Source organism: Colius striatus, chromosome 1 (genome assembly GCF_028858725.1).
Source record: "Colius striatus isolate bColStr4 chromosome 1, bColStr4.1.hap1, whole genome shotgun sequence".
NCBI lineage: Eukaryota > Metazoa > Chordata > Aves > Coliiformes > Coliidae > Colius > Colius striatus.
Genome location: NC_084759.1, coordinates 84,574,682 through 84,600,832, shown reverse-complemented (window position 1 = coordinate 84,600,832; position 26,151 = coordinate 84,574,682). Strand labels below are relative to the sequence as shown.

At 38.8% G+C, this 26,151-nt stretch overlaps 1 protein-coding gene across 13 annotated transcripts in view; it reads left to right on the top strand.

Moving 5' to 3' along the window:
- The window catches only part of DMD (dystrophin), a 1,219,670-nt gene that overhangs the window by 1,184,777 nt on the left and 8,742 nt on the right, over positions 1–26,151 (top strand). For 7 of the 13 annotated variants that reach the window (XM_061999893.1, XM_061999885.1, XM_061999837.1 and 4 more), the window contains 6 exons: positions 1,524–1,589; positions 2,936–3,001; positions 5,981–6,139; positions 13,397–13,640; positions 13,995–14,118; positions 17,941–18,033. In XM_061999893.1, the coding sequence (XP_061855877.1) occupies positions 1,524–1,589; positions 2,936–3,001; positions 5,981–6,139; positions 13,397–13,640; positions 13,995–14,118; positions 17,941–18,033 (752 nt within the window). Of the gene's footprint in view, positions 1–1,523; positions 1,590–2,935; positions 3,002–5,980; positions 6,140–13,396; positions 13,641–13,994; positions 14,119–17,940; positions 18,034–25,875; positions 25,908–26,151 lie in introns of all 13 variants that reach the window. The other 6 variants (XM_061999845.1, XM_061999923.1, XM_061999915.1 and 3 more) reach the window with 3 other exon arrangements.

Here is a 26,151-nt window from a genome sequence, read left to right as displayed (position 1 = left end):
TGTTAGCTTGCTCCATAATCCACTGCTCTAAAGAAATTCCATCCTCTTCCCCTCCCTTCCCTTCAGTCTAGATGTTCTTACACAACATGGGATATCAAGTTACAGAGAAGCAGTTGCCCATCAGCATGAACCCCTGCTGTACCAAGAAACTCTGAACTGAGTATTTGTCCTCTGGTGTGCTGTGGTAATGTTTGAACATGCAATGGGTAAAAGTACAGTCAGAGGCCAAAGCTCATTTCAGACAAAATGAGATTTGTAATCCTTGACCTGTAACATCTTAAAGAGAACAACTTCGCTATTCTGTGAGAAGAGGTTTTAACGATGATGACTTTTGTGTATGCAGCTCTGTGAATGCTGAAAGATCCTAATTTTCTAGAGCCCTTAGCAGGCTTATCAGAAAAACTGGACGATGACCAAACTACTAGATTTACTGCAGGATTATCAAACTCCTAACACAGGCTTAATATGAGCTGCAAGATTATTACAGTTTCGATTTATAACCTGTAAACACAAAACTTACCTCTTCTTGCAATGCAGTGCAAGCCCCATGGGGCAGACTCAGCCTGAACCACAGTGTCCTTCCTCACTTAGCAGTTCTAGAAGGAGAGTTGGCAGACGTGGGATATAGAGAAGTTGAAATTTAGCTAAAGATTGTCATAGGATCTGAGAAGCTACATCTTTTTTTGTTGTTATTCCAGCAATGCCTGATACACGTATACTGGTAAAATCCCACATGGTAGCAAAGGTTGCTCTCTGGACTACATAGACAACATAACTCAATGGTGACGTTTTCCAGAGTTGAGGCTATAAGAAACGATACTCTAATTGATGAGAAAAGTCCCATGAATTGTTTTCGTTAGCAAAAAAAGTGATGAGGACCTCATACCATCTGATTTGTCAGGCAGAAAACCCGAAAATAGGTGACAAGTGTCCTCATGTCTAACACTACAGTTCAGATTACAGCTCTGGAAAGATTCTAGGCAAAGTCATCACTGTCTGCAGTATGTTATTAAAGGCTCGTTTCAGATGTTTTATGTTTCTTGTATTTATTTCTAGTTGCTCATAAAGTAGTCCTTAAAGGCTCTTTTAACTGGGTTTTGCTGGAAGCAGACACTGGAGCAGAGTGGGAGACAGAGGAAACAAAGGTTCCCAGCAGGGCTTTCTCAGCTGGCGCAGGGCTGCACATGAAATAGAATTGCCAAAGAAGGAGGCAGGTGTGAAGGGAAAAGTGGTACAAAAGCTCATCCATAAATCCTTTGGAAAAGGATTCTTCGGGGATTGGTGGGAAGAAGAGTCGTTACAACAGACGGATTGCAAAGTGGTCAGAATCCCCAGTGTGGTACCACAAAACATTTCACCGACGTCTTGAGGAGGCAGACACAGCGCCTGGAGTAATAACTTGCTGTTTATCAAACATAGCGTAAGCATAAAGCATAGAGATGTGAGGGCATAGGCATAGCTAAGTGTCTTTTTACTTTTCAAGGGGTATTGTTTGTGATTAATCAGTGTTTTCTGCCTTATAGGCCTGCCTCGTCCCCTCAGCTTTCACACGATGATACTCATTCACGCATTGAACATTATGCTAGCAGGTATGAGACCAGCTGGATGTTAGGCAGATCTTTCTCTAAAGAATCATTTGGAAAAAAAAAATATAATAATCCCAAAGGCTAGCAGCTACCTGAGCACCTTGTAAAGAAACATAGCATTTGGGGTTTTGCCTTCCAGGTTCTAGGATGCAAAGCATCACCTGTGGTTGCTACTAACCAGCCTGCCAACTAACTTGCATGCCAGAGCGCCTGTGTGGTCAGCAGTGGCCTTTAGGTCCTGTGTTGGGGTCTCTGTTAAACTGTGCACTAAGATTACTGTCTTTTTAGCATGGCCTGTTGCGATAGGACAAGGGGTAGTGGTTTGAAATTAAAAGAGGACAGATTCAGACTAGACATAAGGAAGACATTTTTTACGATGAGGATGGTGGTGAAATGCTGAGACAAGTTGCCTTAGAGAGGTGGTAGATGCCCCATCCCTGGGAACATTCAAGTTTGGGTTGAATGTGCTCTGAACAAACCTCATCTATTTGAAAGATTTTCCTTACTCACAGCACAGGGATTGGTTCAGATGATCTTTAAAGGTCCCATCCAATCCAAACCATTATATGATTCTAAGGTTTTGATTTATAATATGGACCCTAGTGAAATTGTACAGATCAGAAAAGCAGAAACCTCCAAACTCTACACGAATCTTAAGTGTCGTTTAAATGTTAGTTCTCCTCCTACAATACTACAAACAGGTTTTTTCCTTGATTTGGAAGACTAAAATAGTGGTACATCGCTACTTTAGTTCACTTTTCAGTTTTTATACTGCTCTTAAAATAAAAAAGTAGGTTAATTGCACAAATATGAAAATGTCTTTTTCCACCAGGCAAGCAATTATGTTAGGATTGAGATAATGTGAAAGAAAGAGTTATTCCAATCTCCTTTTTCTGTACCCTGAAACCACTCAATCAGGAGAGGTATTTCTGAATTATGCAGGATGTTTTGGAGGGGCTGAGTGTTGAAAACCAATGAGAAATGACTGATTGTTACAGTTCTGATGATGACATTGCCAGATACAAAGCAATTTTTGTAGTCCCCTGGCATCTTGAAGTCTTTCTTTGATGGTGGAATTAATTAATCATCGGGAATGGAATGTAACAACAGAGGAAGGGTTGAAAACTTAGAAGTGAGTTTAGCCAGGTTATTGTAACAAATAAACAATCCTTTGCAATAGCGTATTGCAAAACTTTTCAGTAATAACAGTGAGTGTGAATTAATTTCAGTTCCAGATTCTCTAAATCGTCAAAAATATCATGCACTTTAATTCTTTCAGGAATGTTAGAGCAAATGAAGTTTCTGGAAAACACAGCTGATGTTAATGAGTGGTGTTTCTTTTTCTACAGGCTAGCAGAAATGGAGAACACGAATGGTTCTTATCTAAATGACAGTATTTCACCTAATGAGAGCATGTAAGTAGGCAATTTTAGTAGTTTTTTACTATGTTGATATTTTTGCATGTGTTTTCTTGGAAAGGTTATTAACTTGCAATGAAATTCGGTAGTGCTGAATTTGCATGGCCCTGTACCACATCTTTTTCAATTTCATAATGAACTCACATTCTTTCAATTTGTGTAATAGTGTCTAGATTTATGCCTTGTAGCGTAATATTACATTTATGCAACAAATGATTGATACCTTCAAAATCAAAATTACTGATTTATTTTAAAAAAGGAAACAGTTCTAATGTTAATTGGAAAAAATATTCATCATCTGATGTGTTTTAAGCAGATAACCCAGAAGAGTTCTGTAGTGCAAGGTGTCGGTAGTGCAAACTTAAGCATGGCTAAATTGCTCTTGTGGTAAAGTGTTGTTCCAAAGGTTCAAAAGGTACTAGGGTTAAACAGATCTTTGGTGTATGATTACCCAAAATACGTTGCAAGTATAAGTCAAGAGGGACTCATTCTTGCCATGAAATAGTATAAATCAAGTTGAATAGATTGCTGACAAGCATTCATTGAACTATTTGAAATGTAAACTCATAAATAAAAGTTCTAATTTTAAAAACTAGTGACACTGAGACCTTTTTGTGATTTTCTGAGGTGATGATATATTTCTCCTCTCATGATTTTCTTGATTTTGTTTTTTTGTCTGAATGAAAGGACCTAGAGCTAGAAAGCTAACTGCTGGTAATGTTTCTGAAAACAGGATAGAAGCACGGTAAGACGTTGTGTAGAAAATTTGGTCTTAGTTAACTAACTGACTAGGAGAAGCCTTAGCACAGATTCTGAATCTATCAAATATTTAAAAAGTCAGATACTATCTTTTATAAATTTTTTTTATCTGTTCTACATAATCTTATTCTTACCTCAGTTCAAGGGGTTGACATTTTTGAAAATTCAGACATAATCTTCTTTTTACTAAATTTTTACTGTTTTTTGAAAGTACAGACGAGTTTTCATTCACTTCAACTGAGATTCCATATCATTAGTGTTTTATAAGATTGATTGTGAGCCCGGGAGATGTTCTTGAACAGTAATAAAGCTGTTTCTTAGTTTCAAAGTAGTACAGTCAAGTACACTGTTTTAATATATTGGTTCAGAAAGGAGAATGTTAAAATGACACCTCAAAACCAATACATATGTAATGTCAGTATAGTTTCACTGAAAGATTTCATTGTCCTTAGTCACAAAATAATATGTAAGTAGTACCTTTTGAATTACATTTTGATTTTACTGTTCAATTCACTTTTTGGTTAATTAAAAGTTGTATTAATATGATTCAGTAAGTTAAACATTGACTATCCAATTTTTTGCTATTAAAAATAAAATACATCTGTGTAGCTTCTGAATTTTGAAAGAAACATAATCCAGATACAGATTGCATTGAAATAAAAACTCACCATGAATTCATAACTGTAATTCTTTCATAATTTTTTGGCAGATTATGCTTAAGTATTATTTGTTGACATTCTTATGGATTTTGGATTATCTGGATTATAATTGCAGTTAGAACAATAGCTGGAGACTGGGAATGAGGGAAATGAAGAGTATAATATATAAAATCATATATTATAATATATATGGTAGTATAAGTGTATAATCAAGCATAAGAGTATAATAAATTGTATATGCATACCACAAAATGTTTCAATACATAGTGTCATTGCAATTACATATGCAAAATAGGTGCAGACTGAAAATCACACCAAAAGAAGTATCTCATGAAAAGTGGTATATTGCAATAATTACGTCATTTTTTCACTCTTAATTCACTTAAGAAGTGTAAGGATATTAAAAAATGCAAAGCAGTTGTTTGAAGGAAACCACAGGTGAAACATTTCATGAAAAGTACAAAGTTAGGAACTGGCAAGTCTTCAAAATTTTCTTTAAAAAAAGGAAAGGATGCCTTTTTTGAAAAATTAATATTTCTACTTTATGAACAGTGCTAATGTGCTCTACATTGCCTTAGCGCTCCTGCTGTCTATAATAAGACCTCATTAACACTTCCAGGAACAAAAGGGAAATAAGGAAAATTTAATTTTTTAACAATAACAGCTATTTAAAATTCCTGTAAAATTCTGAATTACAAACATAACTGAAAAAAAGAAAAACTAGACTGAATTGTTTTTATGTAGTAAGTACTACCAGAAAAACAAGATTGCCAGCAGCAGTGTCCTTTTTTTCTGTTCTTGACCTTTCAGTGTCAATTGAAACTTTTCATTCTCACAGTTACTGCTGGTGTTAGCTGCACAGCTTAGGGCCTGGATGCATCTCCTTGGCACTGAAACCACCTATGTAATTCTGGGAGGTGGTCAAGGTCTTTAGAACTGGGTTTGCTTTTCTCTTCCAAGCAATAGAAATAAAGGAAGAGGTCATATGTATTAAATGTATGCTTGTATTCAGACGGCATACATCACTTGTAATTTTTTCTTTAATGTAAACAAACTCGGTGAAAAACAGCACAATTTCATTAGATTAAGTTAATGATGTTTTTTTTATTTTATCAAATTTAAAATTTTATAGAGAAAAAATAGAGGACACCTTTATTACATAAGGAGAGTTTGTAGGTGTAAAAATAAATGTGTTACCTTTCCTTGAATGACACTTGCACAGCACAGATCAGGCAGCAGCAGATGGTCTTTTCTCTCAAGCAAATTCCTAATTGAAGTTGGGCAAAAGGGGAAAGATGAGGTTGTCAACTGTGGCAAAACTCAGCTTCAAGTGTCTGAAAAGCAAAGGGGAAGAGATGTAGACTGTGGAGAAGGAATATTGTCAGATACTAAGTGAAACAGCTTATTTTGCTTTAAGGTACATTGCTGTTCCTTACAAAGAATTCAGTAAATCTCTTTGTAAGAAATGACAGACTAGGAATGAATCGTCTCCTCATATTCACTGCAAAGTTAAAAATGAGAAAAGGAACAGCCTGTTTCGTCCTTCTCTGTTTTCCAGTGATGATGAACACTTGTTAATCCAGCACTACTGCCAAAGTCTGAACCAGGAGTCCCCCCTGAGCCAGCCCCGAAGCCCTGCTCAGATCCTGATTTCTCTGGAGACTGAGGAAAGAGGAGAACTGGAGAGAATCCTCGCAGACCTGGAGGAGGAAAACAGGTGAGTTGTGCTGCCAGCTGGTGCAGCCCTCGGGTACATGCTGCGGAGCAAGCAAAAGCTTTCTGTATGTAAGCAATGGGGTTGACATCAAATCGTCATTGACTCATTCCTACTTCCAGTGTGGTGATGAGTCAGTGCAGTTTCTTTCACAAAACCTTCAAAATGGTAAGCTTCAAAGAGACACATGGCTCACCTAATACTTGTGGCACCACCTGTGAAAAGCTCTGCTTGCTGCTTTTCATGATATTTCCTTCTACTCCACTGCTTCCTTTATTTCCATTATAGTAACAAGCTTTTTACCGGTGTTACTGTATTTTGCTGTTACATGAGGGAAAGGTGGCAGGTTTCTGCAGCATTTTCTGGAAAAGGAAGGTGAAAGTTCTTGGAATGACAGGCTAATCTCAAAAAGATTGGCCACTGGGATACATGTGGTTTTGAAATTATCTCACTTTACTCGAAGTAAAGAGTCTGTGAAAAAATAATGTACCATATGGTTAGATGGAATTCCCTTTGGTAGAATTTTAAAGAATAAAATGTGTTATCAAGTTGCATTTTCTTCAACAAATGAGGGTTTTCATAGTGGTTAAAATTTGTATCCTCTTTTCTTTCTGTTTGGTGGTGTTTGTTGTCATTTCTTCAGCCTTTCAGTACCAAGTGCCATTTACTACTTTTAATTTGAAGTTTAACTGAAGCTACCTTCATTAATCACAAGAAAACTCCTTACAGTATTCTTGCCGTATTACAACACTGCAATCGTTTTTCTGTGGTACTCTAGAGTCTTGAGCCATCAGCATAGAAAGTGGTAGATCACAACCTTGACAGATTGGTAATTGCAACCATGAACTACCAGAATCAGACTGTAAGATAAAAATCATTTAGATCTACACCACCTTTTTTGTTTACCTTCTGTTATCCTCAGGCCTTAAGGTAGAGTCTATTGGCGTTTTTCATACCCTTTTTTCTTCTTTAAGAGCTAGGTACTTTTGTTTACATTGAGGGTTTAATGTGGTAATCATTCACCTTAGTCATGTCAAGAAAAATAATGCAAGAGTTGGCAGTGTCATAGATCTTCTCTCCATACATAAGTCTTCTTTTGATGGTACTAATCAATTACAGTGGCTCCATCACACACCGCTTATCAGGAGGATTTGTGGGAATGTAGAGGATCTGTAGGCATCAAGGATGAGGAAAGTGTTTCACACAGAAAGTTGTAGTAAACAAACCTATTGCTTATGGAATGGCAGCAAGGTGTTTGAAACAAACCCCAGACTTCCTACTACATAGTATATAAAGGCCAAGTACTTTTCAAAGTGGAGGAAAATGAGTGTTTTGAAATAAGCCATCATATTTTGCATTTTGAGGACTTCTGTAGTTAAACAATATTGGGTAACTAGTACAATATAAGATAGCTTAGTTTTCAGAGGAGGAATGTTATTTTCTTAAACAGCATGAGGTAGTGAATCACAGGAGAAAAAAAAAAAGTCATGCTTTTCTGTCTATATACAAAACAATCTGCCCACCACAAAGGAGAATGGCTTTTAAAGTGGCCTAGTTTTAGATTAGAAAGGTGGTACATGAAAGCTAATATAACATGGAGCAGGATAGCTAAATAGGCTAAAAAATTCCTTTTCAGGGTTTATGTCCTAAATTTCAGTTTGAGCTCTATTTAATATAACAACTATTAATGAGGAATAGCACATTAAAATATCTCTGGCAGGAAATACACCTTAAAAGTACTTGTTTTGAAGTTGCCAGTCCTGGATTAAACTAGAGCTGTAGACTGTAAGCTTGGTTATGGTCTGTTGTTTTCTTAGAAGTACTGCTGGAGGCACAATTTTGGACAGGATGCCTCCACAAGCAGCCTCACCTTTTGTGGATGCTTCAAGTCTCAATGCCGCAAAGAGATCTGTTTCTGTAGGGCAGTGTGGAGGTCACACTCCTGTGATTTTCATTGATTATGACAAAATCATGACTTTTGTCTCTGCAAACTGCTATAAATAACCTGTTCTTAAAATGTGAGGGGGATACTCAAAGATGAACAAGTTCTTGTTCTCACAGTAACTTGTCACTGATAGATAACTATTATGTTATGGAGGAAACTCTGTTTCTTGTTCAGAAAAATAAGCCATTCAGACAGGATCAGTCAGGGGCCATTCATATAACTTTTACCTACCTTGAAAGAACAGTCTTGTCTCTTTCGATTTCTGTTTTCTAGTCTTTTCTCTCCCTTGGAGTTTGTGCAAGCCACTTTTGTTTGTTGCCAAAGGTAACCAACAACCAGGGGCCTAATTCCTTGAGTGAACACATTTCCGGTGGATGAGCGTCTATTCTTTCCCACACTGATCCTAAAAATGCCCTTCAGGTAAACATTGTTTGTTGCTGCAGCATAAAGATTCAATGAATCTGTTGCTTGGAAATGAGCTGAACATGATGCAAATCACATTGTGACCTCCCTCTCCTCAGCCCAGCCTTAAAGCACCTGAATTGTTTCATTTCCATTGTAAATAGCTCAGATCTTGTTGCTGGAACGCGTCTCCTTGAGGGTGCAAAGCTGGATGTGGTGTTTATGCTCGGGAAGGCAAGTGGCCGGGCAGCTGAAAGTGTCGGATAAACAGTCATCCTTTTCCTGCTTGTGTTGACATGACTTTTGTTACATACGCTTCTGATGGGTTTTGACAAGGAAAATTTAGCTCTCTCCGCTGTGTCTTGGGTTAGTTTACAGTTAGAGTCAGCACATGCAATCGCTTCACAGCAGCTCTTGAAAAAGCTGCATCGAGCACCAATAAGAAGCAATACTACGATATTCAAAACATCTTGTCATTTCTCTTTTTCTTCTGCTCTCCACAGTTTCCTGTTTTTTCAGAAAAGCCCATCTTCTTCTTTGCTTCATATTTTGACTTTTTCTTTGACTCTTTTGAGCTGTTTAATAAATTCTGACCTCCATTTGGTTTTCAGCTGCAGTTATCAGTCTCCAAATATGTCCATGACTTGTTACATAAAGGAAAAAGATTCTTTGAAACTGTAATTCTGAGGTTTTTCTTTTTGGCCTGTTTAAAAAGATCTGTTGCCTGTTTAGAATTCTTCTGAAATATATTTTATGACTTACAAACTAACAGAGCAGTGATGCAGTTCTCACTCAGTTTTTTTTTCTATTCCAAGGACCTCTTGTTAGATGTTCATTATTTATCTGCTAGCATTTTGAGACCTTGGTACTTTTGTGGCTCGCAAATATAACTTCCTTAAATAATTCATAGCTAAAATTTGCCTGTTAAATAATTTATATTTGCTAAAATGTGAGCATTGTAGAGAGTATTTTCAATTGGTGAAAATGTTTCATTTGAGTATTAGACCTTCAGATTCGTACTGAGTTTTACGTCATGTAGAATATTGTGGTAAGACCGTGCCTTATGTTATTCTGTAGTTATAAAGTAATCCTATATCATGATGTAAGAGAAAAGCACAATTATTAAAACTGTCCCAAAAACATTTTGAAACTTCCTTAAAAGTGAATAGATTTCAGAAACAGGGAAGACAGGTTTCTTGTGTCCATCTGAAGCAGTACGTTACGTGGGTTATGCTGCAGGATGGATTAAACTGACTAGGATATACTGTACTAGCATTAAATAGAAAGCATGCCATTGTGCAATGACAGACTCACAACATTTTGCAAAGAATTCAGATAATTTCATGTTATTTTAATGACTAAAGAAAGTGAACATTTCCTAATATTTCAGTATTTCCTAGTATTTCAGGGAGACTTCTGTCACATTCTCCTGTTTTCCTCCCAGCTCCTGGCTGTACCATAATAAGAACTTAGTAAATGAGTTCTCCAGCTGGAGCTATTCCCCGTTCCTTTGCTTTCCGGACTTGCCCTGGGAGTACAGTGGGCTGTGTGCCACTGGAGAAGCACTAATACTCCAAATCTGAAAGCTGCCCTGTTTCTGTGCAGCCACGTTGTTTCTTCAGATCTGAAGACTGATGAGTGGCCTCCTCAAATAAGGTCCTTCTGTGTAGTTGCCAATAATGAGAAAGTGATGCATTTCTAAATGTGCTGTGGCTCCTTTTGGTATTTATTTTGGCATTGAAGGAGAACTAGATCTTCAGGTGTGAAGCTTCCTGAGTAAACACTGGCACTCTAGGTGAGGGACAGGGGTAGGTGACTCAGTTACTGGCTTTGTCCATTTCTTGAGACCACCGATTTTCTGTAGGGAAGTGAAAAATAACACAAATTCAAAAGTTCTCAGTTGCCTCTGAGAGGACCACTCAGCAAATTGGGTCCACTAGGAACGAGGCAATTAATGCTGCAGTGATAGATGTGATTAATAAAACGAGCTCTTAACTACACCACTCTCTACAGTTGCATCAATCAAGGTTACATTGCATGCTTCCTCTGTTATTTTTCTTCATGAATGCTTCAAATAGGTGCAGGCATAGTAAATGGAATATATGGGGGTTATCTTTGGATATTTCTCTTACTGAAGTAGAATATGTTTTCCCAGTGGTCAGAAGATGCAGCAACTTTGTGACAGCCAGATATAAAAGTCATTCAGCCTGAGCTACAATGGAGGGAGACTAGGTTTCCCAGTACTGCTCATGCTTGCTCAGCTGCATTAATTTAGACAGAATTGTGCTTTTATCACTCATTTCTCTTATGTACCATTTTATGCTGAGAATGTCAGAGCACGCTGTTCTTTGGGACATAGAGGCTTTACACTGAGGACTGTGGGCAGGGCCTTGGCTGCCTGGCTTGCAGCAGCAACCCCTTTTTACTGCAACAGCTTAAAACCAGTAGGTTTTGAATTATTTTTTAATGTTCAGGGGTCTTCCCCTATCTTAATACAAGTCTTTATTCCCATATATTTAGATTCCAGTTATTATAGTGTTATTGATCATCTACACTCCGCTCTTAGGGCTCTCAGAAGCAGTTGCTATGAGTCTTAATTCTCTGGACTAAGGACTATGTAGCTAGACTGAAAAGGTGCATCTAGGAAACTCAGTGACGTAAGTGCTCTGAGCAAACTCATATGCATCTTTCAAAATTCCATTCCTTTGTTCCAACAATATTACTGTTATTTAATTACAGAACTTACAAATTCAGACATAACTCAGAAAATATTCAATAACCTTTACAATTTTTTTTCTCTGTAGGCTTTCAGAGTTTTTGACTATTTTGTATCAGGCATGAAGGTATTTTAATCTGAATGACACCCTGGTCCTCACCTGTTTTTCAATACCATAGTTCATGGAAGGACTTCTCTATTTTGATAGTTGAGGCAATAATTGCAGTTTTCTTTGTACCAAGGTACCTGATTATGTTTTAAGTATGACCAAGTGCATTTCTTTAGTTTCCCTTAGGGTGATATTTTATCTTTTTACTTTATAGTACTTCAAGCTTTTGAATCTACTCTTTGTAGAGCACCGTCGGTATCATACATCTGGGAAGTTCCTCATGGGGCTGCAATAACCATTATTTACAGACTTTGTGAGAAACAGGCTTAATGATCAATCCTGTATAAACTTTAGTGTGCAGTAAAACCGTATGTGATACTGTTGTCGTGCTCATTCCTATCCCCTTTTGTATTTTTATTAATTATTCACTAGTTCATTCAGCTGCAAGTATCAGAAGACATTAAGTCATGTGGAAAGCAACACCCAGTATAGCCCTTTTTTCTTTTTTCCAGATAACTTTCATGCTCTTGAAACATCACATTATATTAAAAAAGTACTTTCTTTGGAAAAAAAAAAAAATCTCTCCATAGTTTTCCCTATTTCTGTGCATTCTAGAGGAAAATAGCTTGAATTTTTGAACAACTTGAAGATAAGAATGACCTGCTCCTTTTTTTTTTACCCTTTAAAGCATAAGAAAGGAGGAATTTCTTGTTCATGTAGAACAAGATGTCCCTTAGGGATTGTGTTCTAAGGGGATGGTGCCACAGTCCCAGGTTGGGACACGTCCCTCATGGTTGCTGAGGGGCAAAAGTACATTTGAAGAACAGTCAGTAGCCTATCTTTGTCCTTGGTATTGCTTTCTTTTCCCTGTGAAATGATGCATACTGCTTTAGTTCTTGTTCTCGTCGCAGCAACGTACCTTTAGAAACGTTTCAGAGCTTAATAAAGTTTATTGGGAGGTTTCTGAAGTGCTATTAAGCTTCCAGACTGAACTGTCACCGTGTATTGTGGTTTGGAGGCAGAACTGGCAAAAAAAAGTGCCTGTTCTCACAACCTCAAATGAAAGTGAGTTGTAAAAAATAAAATCTGGGTCACTGCTTGTGATGAGTAAGCAGTTACCAGAGTGTCGAGCCAGTTTTGCCCCCTCTGGGAAACTGTGAAGGAACATTATAGCAGCAAAATCCCAGTGCAGTTTATTAAGCCTCCTTTGCCTACGAAGTTCCATTACTATTTTTGTGTAATGTTTTACTGGATAAAACTGTAGTTTTATCTGGAATAAAAGAATAAACCTACCAGTGTCATAACATTACAGCAGACTGCAGGACTCCAGACAGGGCAGTTCAAATGAAGGTGGAAATTAGAGCCCCAACAGGTAGTGCAGTGCAGTTTAACAGATTGGCTCACTAATTTGTCTTTTCTTCATCTTAGGTTAGTAATTTTAGAACTAGGCTGGAAATGCAGTTGAAAACAGGAAGAAAGTGATGTGACTTAACTGATGACAGCGGAGTTGCAAATGGACTCTTTGAGTTCTGTGTTTTGCTCTGACTTTTTGCGTGGCCACCTTTCTGTCTCAGCTTTCCCATCTGTAAAACAGATAGGCTGGCCAGGTGGCATCCACTTTGATTATTTTTTGCGGAGTTCTTTGATCACTCAAAGTCTTCTTTTAGCACTAATTACTCCTTGAGTGTGTTCGTGCATGGAAGTGAACAGGCAGTTCGACTTCTGCTAGGATGGATAAAAGCAGGAAGCTGGGACAGACTGTACCCAGGCTTCGGAAGGATGTCTGGAACCCTGCCAGCCTTCTGCACTGTGTGCCCCAGGAGGGAATAAATTGTGGATTCTGATGATGCAGAGAGCCTTTAGGCAATGCTTGCATCACAGGTCCCTGTTATATCACCTCTGTTCAAATGGTGTAAGCCTCCATGCATGTGGATTCAGCAGTGAAAGGCAGGTGGTGCAGATGAGCCTCTGCCCCACAGTAGTTAGACACATCCCACCACACAAGAGGAGGTCCCCTCTCACTGCCCCATGCAGAGGGTAGTTTATTTGCTTTCATAAAGCTTTTACCTCCTTGTTACTCCTCAACAGAAACTTGCAAGCAGAGTACGACCGTTTGAAGCAACAGCATGACCACAAAGGACTGTCTCCACTGCCGTCCCCACCAGAGATGATGCCAGTTTCTCCACAAAGCCCCCGGGATGCTGAGCTCATTGCCGAAGCCAAGCTGCTGCGCCAGCACAAGGGCCGTCTGGAGGCCAGAATGCAGATTCTGGAGGATCACAACAAACAGCTGGAGTCACAGCTGCACAGGCTGAGGCAGCTGCTGGAGCAGGTTAGTCCTCAGGCCTTTCTTCTAGATCTCTGTAGAGTCATTTTACCAACAGGGTGTGAAACTTTATCAATAACAACGGGATACCAAGAAATCATATCTATAGAGGCTAGTGAGAGAAAAATATTGAATTGTACGAAAGGCTGCAAGAGAGAACGGTGAAATTGCCTTTTAGTGATATTTCGTCTTCTTCCTTGTGCAGAATTCAAGTCCATCTTTCACGTGGATATATTTACTTAAAAACAGCCAGAAAATTGTGTGTATTCATAGAGTAAAAATCCCAGAGATAAAAAAAAAAATGTGCAACTGTACTGAGCTGGTAATAAGAGTCTCTTCTTTTTTTTTTTCAATTGTCAGCCGCAGGCAGATGCCAAGGTGAATGGTACAACACTGTCATCTCCTTCTACCTCTTTGCAGAGGTCAGACAGCAGTCAGCCAATGCTTCTTCGTGTAGTTGGCAGCCAGACTTCAGAAACCATGGGTAAGATAAAAAAGTTCAGATTGCCATTAGAAATAGATATAGTCCCATTTTCCAGAAAAAAAAAAAAAAGGAACCTTTAAAGACAGAAAAGACTCTTCTCTCCTGTTTAGTTCAAATGAGAATGAAGTTGACAGTTGGCAGTGCTCTTCAATGTCAACAGTCTGTTTACACTTTATATCTTCATTATGTTCGGGCTTTTGCTTTTGATCATGATGCACACCACAGCTTGGGTATTTTGGCATTAAACACAAAGCTCAACCAGGGCTTGACTTCTGAAAAGAAACATCACTAAAAACCTCATTATTTTATTCATACTTGCCTTTCAGCTATTCAACACGACATTGCTGGATCAAATGTATGTAGCATTAATTATGGCTAAGAGATTAAATGCATGATTGATCATCCCCATGTGAAATAGTGTGATCTTATTTTTAATATGTCATGGCTCAGTCAGTTGGATTGAGCTGTCATTCATGAGCAGTGCTCATTTAGTATCTTTCCTAAATATCACATCAGATGTGATAATGGGCATCATATGAGTTGAGGAGTAAGGTTAAGGAATAATTTTCTGTAGCTAGAGGCTGGAATTATTATTTTGGTGCTTTTATTAACTGCTCTGTAGTGTTTTCCTAATTTCCTATCTGTTACATAATTAGTAAGTATTTATTACCAACTAGTAAGAGTTTTCTGGTAGTAAAAATGCGATCAAGTTTTGTAGCATCTTTAAGCAAATTACTTCAACGAGAAAATATTTGAAGTCTGATGGTAATACTCAGCTTCATACATAGAAGTTTATTTATTGTATATTACATGTAAACTTGGGGGGAGAATGAGAGGCTTAAGTGAGAGCTTTAGTGAAAGAGTCAATGACAGTGAGAAATTGAATGGGAAGGGACATTCTTCTGTCACTGAAAGGCCATTGTGGTGGGATATGCAGCTTGTTCGGGGGCTTTTTCTTCCATCCCGAGCATAGATAATAATGTCAACCTGTGCTGGTATCAAATGAGATGGGTTCTGTATGGCCTAAACCAAAAAAAGTTAAATTAATTGTAACTTTAGGAATGCTTGAGTTAGATCCTGGGGGTGAGACTACAATCCCAGGTAACAGCAATTTCATTTAGATCTTTCTTTAATCATGTTATTAGTGAGTATATATTTTATTATATATGGCATACACAGAGGGAACAAAGTGTACCAGTGGAGAAATCTGCATCATCTTTCTGAAGAAATGTCATGAATTTCATCACATAATGTATGTAAATTAAAATACACAGAAAACAGCAGGAAGACGGTGGTCCCCAGTCATCTTATTAAAAGTCATGTAGTTCCATATTTTGTCGTTTAGTAGGACAAAATACAATAATTTCCTTTTCATTTGACTTGCTATAGAATTATTCCCATTTAACTTGAGAGGCTGGAATGAATGAATGTACGTGCATATAATCATAGAAACTGCTAAAACTTGTTTAAAGCCAATATTTAGACATGGGTATTTTTCCTTTGTTCAGTTGAGCTGATATATGGAAGGAGAGTGAGATGTTGGATCGTTATCAGTATGATCATGTTCAGACTCAGCAAAGCAACACTGTTGGCAGCATGGAGCAGAGCTTATAAAAAGATTTACTATCCAAGCTAACAAAAGGCAACTAATTCAGTTTGTTGAGTCTCCTTTCACACCAGAGAGCTTTACGTGCTAGCCTGAGAGTTCTCTGAGGCTCAACGTGAAATACTTTTGAATTGTGAAGGAACAAAGAACAGTGTTGTAAATAATGCCCCCCTGCAGCAAGCACGTGCCCAGTGATGAGGGAGTCATAACTTTTGAGAAAATACTGAGGATATCCAGATCTCTCAGGCTGTGAGGTAATGTAGTGGTAGCTTTTACATATTTTTCTTTTTGAAAGGAGACCTTATTTTTTTTCTTTTAAATGTAGAGCTACTGCACTTCTCTGTCTCTCTGCTTTCTCAAGGAGAGACTACTGTAAAAGGTTTTCTATGAGCGGTGCAGTCCAGACATTTGGTGAGAGCAGCAGTTTACAAATGGAAGAGCTTATCCTTTGATAACCTGAAATACACCAGGGCAAGTGTAAAAGTTCTGCATTTCTTCTCATAGAGTCCTAATAGGAATGTCCTGATCTTTGACCTTTCTCCCCCAGTTATGTAGCAGCAGAGGAGGTTCTCTGAGGCATGTGAGTCAAGAGGCTGTTGCTGAACTTTAATTTGTTCAGGTACCGCCAGAGTATTTTGAGATGCATGCATCTTTCCAAGCTGTTTTGTAGAAACACGAATGGGGAAGACTGTCTTGGGTAAAGAGAGGTAATTGAGGTCTGAAGGTGTCTTTACCTTTGTCAGGTTGGGCTGTTGTCTTATGTTGTCATTTACAAGGAAGTGCTCAGAAGAGTCATCCACATGAGAAAAAATAAAAATACTACATTTTAAGTAAAAGATAATGTCAGTCCGTGGTGCTCAACACAGTTCAGTTTGAATCAGTGTTTATAAGGTCATTTGGAAATGAGTACCTTTCCTCAATTCTTCTTGGCCTGGACAGCAGAACCACTAGCCTCTTGCTTTTCATCTTTATGGCTAGGTGGCTTTCTGCAGACCATCACTTATGTGAATTAAGTGCTTCTTGCAGACACTTTCCTTCAGCTCTTGTACTGGAGTGGGAAAAAAATTACTCTTGGTCAGTACAAACTTTTGTGAAACCTCTGGCCCTAAGGTGAGGCTGGCACTAAGCCTAATAAGAAGAAATACATGGCAGACCTGAAGTGTTCTATTAGCACCTCTTGTAGTAGGCTTTCCACTGGCAGAGAGCACACTTCAATTTTAAAGAATGTAAATGCTAACAAAAGATCAGGCAGTGTATTACTCAAGTTGGGCAGGGCAAGACATATCAGAATAAAGGGTCACTAAGTCATTTTCAAAATAAGGATGTGACTCTCATTGTTATTGCAGCAGGCAAAATTGCTTTTGTGTTTCAATAGAGATAAAGAAATCTTATAAAAAAAACCCAGAGAATCTCACTGAAAGTATGTTCTTTAGATGTATTCTTTTTTCAGATGGTTCATTTGTATGGGAGGCTAAAGTCTACAGTAAAATCAACATACGGATTTTAGTTGTGTGAAATCATGACCAAGAAAACCCGGTAAAAATAAAATGTATTGAATTTCCCATTAAGCTGCTGCCCTATAATCAGTTTATAGAAGTTATTCAGTGGGAGAAATGTATTTTGCTTTATTAAACTTCTGTAAAACCCTTTTACAGTACAATTGAATGTTCTTGGAGTGCTGATCTGATGCAATTAAACTGTCAGAAATATTAATTTCAATGCAGATGAGAATCTGGGGTTCTACTGATTTATGCAGCTAGTCAGAACAGTGCTAACACGAATCCAGCACTGTTAGAAAGCTGCTCAGTAGCTGCACTCAAAACAGCAATTTCTTTTTCCATTAATAGAATAAGAGAAGCTGAAACAACAAGTGTCATTTACGGAGCTAAATGTTCCTAGCAGACATTTTACCCCACTTCTTTTTCCAGAGTAGGTTATTTCCTAAGTCCCTTTTTAATGAATTAAATCATTTTTAATGTATTAAAGTCGGTGTTAATTGTTTAAAATTCATTGTTGAATTTCACTTAGATCTTAAAAAGAGAGAGAAATATAACAGTCAACAAAATTCACCATTAAAATTTTTTATTGTATTCAAAGCAGAAAATGTGTTTAAGTGAAGACAAGACCTTGGCTTCACGAGGGACACACTCAATAGCAAACTGTTAGGAAATGGTTTTATGGTGTCTCTGATGCAGTGCTGTGGATTTGCTTTCCAGGCGAGGATGAGCTGCTCAGCCCTCCCCAGGACACAAGCACAGGTTTGGAGGAAGTGATGGAGCAGCTGAACAACTCCTTCCCCAGCTCCAGAGGTGAGCGTTACTGCCTGCGGCAGATGAGAGAAAAGAAGATGAAAGTGCTTTCTGTTCCTTGATGTTTTCAGGGGCTTGTGTTTTGGTTTCACGGTTTTTTCTGCTCTTCGTTTTTGGTTCAACAATAGCTGTAGAGAAGCCTGTCTTATTTAGAGCAGAGAAGCAGCCTGCTCTTCCTTTACCTTAAGCTACCTCAACAGGTAGCCCTTGCAAGATACGTGGATTAAACAAGGTCTGTCTGAGACTCTATTCCTGAGCATTTTCTTCTCCCTTTTGCCACGTTCCTTTTCTCACAGCTTCTCTCCTTTTCAGTCAGTCCCCTTGCTGATTTCTTTTTAATACATCTTAGCTCATTTTTCTTCTGTCCTTACCTTCTGTCCCAAGAAGAATATGTTTTGAAATAATATTAAATTTCTGAGTCAAAGTTCTTGACCTTGTAGCACTTGGATCCAGAGAGAGAAAAAAAAAGTGGGCTGCTTGTTTGTGCAGCATAGGCTGCACTCTTGTGTACAGCCACAGCTGGGTTTTTTTCAGTGTTTCCATTTTGCTCAGTCCTGTTGTTTGCTAAACGTAAGCATTTATATTATTGAGGTTTATTTTTGCAACCTTTTTTCATTTAAGAAGGTCTTTTCTGAGCCCAAAGAAAATACTGTCAAGAAAAATGGCTCAGATTCCTAGCAGGAAATGGGAAGTTTGGGCTGTTAGGCGTTGCTGTGAAAGAAGGTTCAGATATAAACCTCTTGGCAAAAGAAAGTCCCAGTATCTATTGACAGCCTGTTAAGTGGATTTCAGTAGGGGCATAGGCTTACTTCAAGGCCCCTTGCATAGGTTTCACACCAGGGGTTCTTCTTTAGTAGATAAATGCTTTAACCGTCATGCTAGATTTTCAGTGGAGTCAGGTTTTCTCCATCCTTTGACTGCAAAGCAAGCTCGGTGCTTCCCATCATCTTTGAGCTGTGGGAAGACAGAAGGCAGAATAAACTGCATAAGATCTCCTGGTATAGATCAAAAGATGAAATTTTTAAAAAATATTATTGTTGAAAATCTAATAAAATATATTGTTAACTACATTCATCTCCACCTCAACATCATCTGACAAGTCCCATGTCCAGCCCTCATATGGCCTAGATATTAATTATCAGAGGCAACAGATGAAAAATCTTTCAAATACTGGTATGTAGATAAGAACTGACTTATTTTTAAAATAACTTACTGTGTACACAAGGTTGCAACAGACAGTGCTTCCTTATCAGCAACCATCATTTGGGTAAATATGATGTATTTAACGGGTCTTGCATAATCATATATGTCTAGATATAGATACCCTTTGTGTTAAAATATTAATCAAATGTGGTATCTAATTTTCAGTAATAGCTGATGACACTAATTGAGTGTTTCTTTTTAAAAACAAGCTTAAATAAAATAGGAGCAATTTACAAAACAACAGTTAGAGATACTTGAAATAGTGGTTCATTTCCTGTGTATAAATAGGTAGAGATCAGTCTATTAGATATCACTCCCTACTGACTGAGGATAGAAAAGGGTTTTAATTCTATTTTCTCAGTGAAAATTACAAAGCTTCATGAATCAAACTGACAGAATATAATGTTTAGTGGGAAGAAAAAAAACACATTTGAAATGGGCACTATTTTAATTCTGTAAATTAAGCTGTAACTTCACATTTTTCATTCAGTTGATGCAAAACTTGGTCATTTAAATGCAGAGAGAGAACATGTTCCCTTATTTTGTTTCTCCATTCAGTAGCTATGCTAAAAGGGTAGTATGAGATCACAAGCCATCCCTAAAACAGATTGCAGCTTATTTACTTTCCTCCCTGACCACCAGCCCTAGAGGACAAAAATACTGTTGAGTTGCATGGAGAGCTGTGAGCAAGGAGGAGCCACAGTCTTTGTTTTGACATGTCTTCTCTGTCCTCCTCAGGTAAGCTGGGAGAGGAGCTCCTGGTGCAGCAGAGCAGCCAGAAGCAAGCACCTGCCTTCAGGCAGAGTCAGCTCATTTGCCACAGCCTCATGTAGAGCTTCATTATGAGATGAAGGGTGCTGTGGTCAGTCAGATTCCGCAGGCATCAGGGTTATGGCTTATGACTTGTGAGGAAGGAGAAGAGGAAGCAGGCTTGAACTGATCTCAACAAACCACTGAACTGAGAGCCTTTTTGCTGTGGAGAGGTGCAAATTTGTATCTCAGACTTCTAATCTATAACAAAAGATCAATGTGTAATTGCAAAGCTGTGAAAGCGATTTGGCAAAGAAGCCAGGGGGCATAGTGCAAGGATCCAGATCTGGTGCAGGTCAGATTTTATTTCTTTGCATTACAGGTTGCATTGAATCTCAAGCTATTTGTAGGTATTCAGGGAAGAAGCCATGAGGACAGATTTGCAAAGAATACGTTTTCTTATATTAATTCTTATTAAGTAGAATTTTAAAACTGTGAGATGCTAGAATCTTGGTCATCCCACTCTGGCATGCAGAAATGTGTTATGATACAGGAGCTTATGAAGTATTATTTGAAAGGTGAATTCAAACTACTGGGGTACAGTGGCACTGCATGTGATGCATACTGTCTTTAGGAATTAGAGCTAAAAGGAAGATGGATTAAATATCCAAGATGGACTAATACTAGCAGTAGCTTAGTTCAGTTCTATACTAATTCATAGTTATACAACTTCAGAAGACACAGGGCACTCATCAAAACCTACCTAGATTAAAAGGGAGAACAGCAAAATTAAATCCAGGAAGGCACAAACATCCACAAAGATAACCTGAAATTTATACATGGAATTGTTTGAGGACATCTAGGGATATATTAAAATGCCTGGGAAGTTACTGTCAGGACACTAAATGTGTGTTTGCTTTGTGGCCTGTAAAAATAAGCATGTTAAGTTTCAAGCTGAATGTCCAGCACAGGGAGCAATATGCCTTTTGAATTAAAGACATAATTCTAGCTATCCTATTGCCTTTAGGATAATGACAACTTGGAGGAATGCAGAACAGTATGACAGGCGCAAGCTAGACTCGAGTTCAATGCTCAATAAACAATGAAGAAAGAAAAGGACTGAATTTCTGTGCTTGAGTACACAGATGTATAGTTGAACATCACAGGATATAAATTAAAACCAAAACATTTAGTCTAAATACCATCAAAAGCATCAGAAGAGTAACATTTGCTCATCTTGGGAAATAGTTTCCTAAAGCAAGTAGTAGCTCTTATTTTGGATTTGTGAAACAAAGCAGAAAAATGTAGTTGTAATTAATTACCACTCACCTGGAGATAGATTTGTTTTGATTGTCGTATTTTCAAAGCTTTTGCTGCATAAAGTTGTTTTTAAAAGGGCATCAAGGCTTCATAACACCATTTTTAATGTATTTAAGAGAAGCATGTGTGCTAAATCTTCTCATAGACTTTCATAAGCAGATCTCAGATGCAACAACTGGTGTTACCATACACCCTTTATAAGTTATTTTTGTTTCTTCAGTTTAATGTTTTAGCAGTTCTTGGCACTTCCTGAGGAGCAGAGGACCTCCATGCTCCTTGCACAGCTGACTGTTGGTGCCGAAAGCTGTTTCATTTCAGGAGAGGGAAATTCTGCTGAATACCTGATGATTGCTGTCCTTAAGGAATTTTTCTTTCTTTTTAATCTACAAGGTTTCCCATCCATGCCTCTTTTACTTTGCTGCTTCCAGCAAATTCACAACTGCTACAGCTGCTGCAAGCAGCTGCTGTGCTAACTCAAAACAGATGTCAAAGCCAGAGGTCTGACATTTAGTAGAAATCTACCATTAAATACCACCTCAGCGGTTTATTTGACCCTACTTGATAATAGGCCACAAAGGAAAACATTTTCACGCTGTATTTGTGCCCAAGCTACTAAATCTCCAGGGAATTGGTTCACGGTTAGGAAATAAGATTGGCAGGCCAGTATTTAGAGCCAGCATCTTCTCCAACACTGAAGACAATTAAGTTGCACCGCTTCAGGTGGATCTCATGGTGCAGCAGGCTGTGTTTTGTGGTTATGGTTTTGTGCAAAATGCTATGTATGAATGAAGCTCAGAGAGCAATTTAAGGGCAGAGCTAACCAAATATGGTGAGAGAGTTTTCTAGGCTTTCAATGCAGAGCCCTTGCTGGTGAATAATGAGGAAGAGGGAGCCAAGAAGTGGTTAGAAATGAGATCGTGGTGGTTTAAAAGACCTAAGAGGCCATGACATCAGGTGAAAACATTTGGAAAGGGGTCAGTACTCACTGTTACTACTTAACATAGTGTTGCTCAATACAGATGTTGACTTGTGCAGTGAAACAGCAATAAACAAAAGGCACTAAGAATAGCACCATCTTTTGCAAGTTTTGTTTTATTTTTATCTCAGCCAGGTAAAAACAGGCCAGATGCGTTCTCTTCTCTCACTTTTGCATCAGCCAGGCTCTGTCATGAATGGGACTAATGTCCTAAGTGGAACTAGCAACTTTGAGTGCTGCAAATGCAGTTTCTTTTTTTCTGACAGCAAAACACCTTACGATGCACACTTTTCTTACCAGACTTCACTGAATCAGTGGAGTAGTACCCTGGAGTTGCTATACTATAGGGTATTCTGGAAATACTCTTCCAGTTGAGCTACCCTGGCCTCTTCTGGACTGTATCTCCTTCTCTGTGCTGTGGAGAGTAAGCTGAATGAAAACTCTTAACACTCCTCTGTTACACAGCAGCAGTGAAGTGATTAAGCTGTTCTGCAGCTCTCTGCTGAGACAGTGATGGGGAGGATTAGATCTTCTCTGATTTATAGTGCTCAACCCTGATGTAAACTGAGAGTACATTAATGAATAAAATTTCAATGAACTTTTTTAGAGGAAAAAAACCCTCTTTGGAGATCCAAATCTCTCCCTTCTGCAGTCTGTCCCTCTCCTGAGTGCAGTGAGAGAGGCAGTGCAGCAGGTGCTTTGTGCTCTCTGCTTCAATCTGAATGTACATAGATGCATGAAGTTTTTATTGATGTGTCTGCTTTCAGGTTTGATTTGATCACTCTCTGTGTACCTGTACCTGTGATATAATGTCATAGGTTTCCAAAAAAATGGCAGAGAAAGAGCACTCTTGTACTTTGTAAGAACAGGAAGTCTTGGTTTGAGCAGGCATAATAGATAATTAGGCACCCATAGATGGTGTATTTTGATGCCTTCTAGAATACAATTTTTCAGAACTCCATCAATAGAGACAGTCTTCTTCCTCTGCAATTTATGCCAAATGGTACTCCTTGCCTTAAAACTTGGAGGTACACATTAATTCATATGCAAAGAAGAAAAGAAAGTAAAACCCTTCAAATCCTTTTTAATCTTCCTCCAAAAGAAATTAGCTGTGCTGTAGTAGTGCTACCCTCTGTTGCATTTAAATTCTAGGGCTGATTATTCACCACAGACTTTCCTCACCAGCTGTTTTGTGTGATGCAGAGCTATCCCAGTTACCGTTAAATGCATTTATTTTCAAGCAGATTCCAATCTGTCTCATGTAGTTATTTAAATTAGACATATGTAGGTGCAATTTTAGGTTCCTGTGCAGATGGGTATTATCTTAAGACCCTCAAAAGGCTACAGTACTTTACACGTAGGCAGTTCCTTTCTTTCCTCTTGACCCAGCTAAACTGTGTTCTGCTGGATCTCACTCATGCCCCAGGACCCTTACACACCCAACTATCCCAACTGTACCATGCTGAAGTTTCTAGAGGCCTTAGATTGACCACTTACTCACCTAAATATAGGATCTCTTCCTCAGAAGACCAAAGTAGGCAGTGGATTTGGTATCTTTGTTGCCAAGGATTTTCTGTTTCGTGATTTATATTGGTGAAAGGTTCTCATTCTCCCACCTGGGATACATTATTTAGGGAATTCATGACTCCTGATAAAAGCAGTGCTCATATAAATCCTAGAGAGTTAGGTGGGCCTGCATGGTGAAATCCTTAGGGCTGAAGTGACATCTCTTCTGGCCATCAGGCTCACTCTGGTACCTCTGTGCACCACCAGCACATGTGGTACCGATGTAACCTGAGTCAGGGCTACTCTTGGGTGCAGAATGAAAACCCACATGCAGAGCATGACTTCAGACCTATTATTATGATAATTTCCAATAGTAGGTATGCTGTTGGGGAGAGGGAGAAGGGAAGGAAGGGAATGAAACTTCCTCTGGTCAATAAATGGTTATCTTTGCTTCCCCAGCCATTCCCATTGCCTGGAGTTTGTAGCCGAGCAGTAGCTCTGACCTGCAGTGGTCAGGGATGTCATTCACTTCCCCAGCCCTCTCCTCCTCTCATTTACCACCTCTGCTCAGCTTTTGGTCTGCTGCTGGCACTTGTTCTAATCCTTGTAAAATACCTGCCAAGCTGTTTATTGCCTTCCTTCCCTTCTCCTGCAGGCTGCCATACCTAGAAAAGAACTCTACAACAATTAGCTTACTGTTAACGCTGACTGGTGCATTCTCCCGTTTATGCCCATCTCTCTCCCTATTGTCCCATACATCATTTACAATTAACATCATTTACAGCAGCTCTGGGGCAAAGATCATCTTTCTTGAAGAGCACATATCACACTGATGTCCTCTCCTGAGACTACCAGTCTGGCGGTACCAGTGCCGGCAGCAGTCTGTTGGTGGGATACTGCCTCTGGAGACAACCAGCTTCTTGTTGTCACCAGCAGCAGGAGGGCAAGGGGGGCGAAAGGGTGTTTCTGATGTTGATTGACACCTGGCTTTCCTTTTTAAAAAACAAGTATGCTGTGATAAGTGTTTGAGAAGAATCAGGATGATCAAAGTGTGGTTTCTGTGAAAGTCTGTCAGGAGCATCTTTTCAGCTAAAACCCATTACCGACTCCTCCATTTTGGCAGTACAACTCGAAAGTAACAAGATACTTATTTTTTTCCCATTTTTCTCTCTTTCTCCTTCTGCCCCCTCAGTTTTAGCACGCTTGCAGATCAGCTTGTCGGAAACATCTTTCGGAACGTATTTATTTTGAGTGTTAGGCTCTTCAGCTTGGAGGAGACTGAGGGGTGATCTCATTAATGTTTACAAATATGTAAAGGGTGGGTGTCAGGAGGATAAGTATAAGCTGGAACATAAGAGGCTCCAAAGAAATACAAGGAAGAATTTCTTCACTGTGAGGGTGACGGAGCACTGGAACAGGCTGCCCAGATGCATTGTGGAATCTCCTTCTCTGGAGACATTCAAAACCCACCTGGACCAGTTCCTGTGTGACCTACTCTAGGTGGTCCTGCTCTGGCAGGGGGTTGGACTAGATGATCTTTCAAGGTCCCTTTCAACCCTTAAGATTTTGTGATTCTGTGATTATATTCCAGTGTACAACTCTAGATGGAAAATATGTGTGTATGTGTGTACACATACATGTGTATATAGATGTACACCTGTATATAACTATGTGGCCTGTAATAAAATGTAAATGGTCTGGATTAATTAATTCAACGTTGGGGAAACACAACTTTGCCACTAACAGTGATTAATAGGATACTCAGAAAGTGAATTCAGATCTTCTCTGCCATCTTTACCCTCAACTGAAGGGCCCATAAGTTGGTTTCAGTGGTCTTCTCGAGTGTTTTTGATAGGTTAAAATGAAAAGGCAAGTTACAGAACTGTTCTTTAATAACTGAGCTCAGAATCATCAGTGGATTTCAGTGCACCTTCAGTCTTTCTTTAAAGTGGAAACACTGTTGTTTTATATTAAAATTCCTAAATGAAAATTGAAGTGTCTCTTACAATGTGAAATATATATTCATGTGTGGTTTTTTTCCCTTTCTTTTCTGATCTTTCTTCCACTTCCTCTCTCTGTTCCTAAAGGAAGAAATGCCCCTGGAAAGCCAGTGAGAGAGGTTAGTGAGATGCAGGCTCACTGCCATGGCTTCTGTTTGTCACAGCTTGCTTCCTGTGCCCAGCATGCGAGTGACAGCAGCACGGGTTTGCTTGGGGTTGAGGAGGGGTGGGGAGGGTGTAAGGTGTTACTTTGCTTTGGGTTTTGTTTGATTTTGCTGAGTGCATTCCCCGTGTGTGCTCTTAACAGTGGCGTACCTCTCAACTTTCAATGGAGCCAACGTCACCTCAGGGATCTGTATTTTA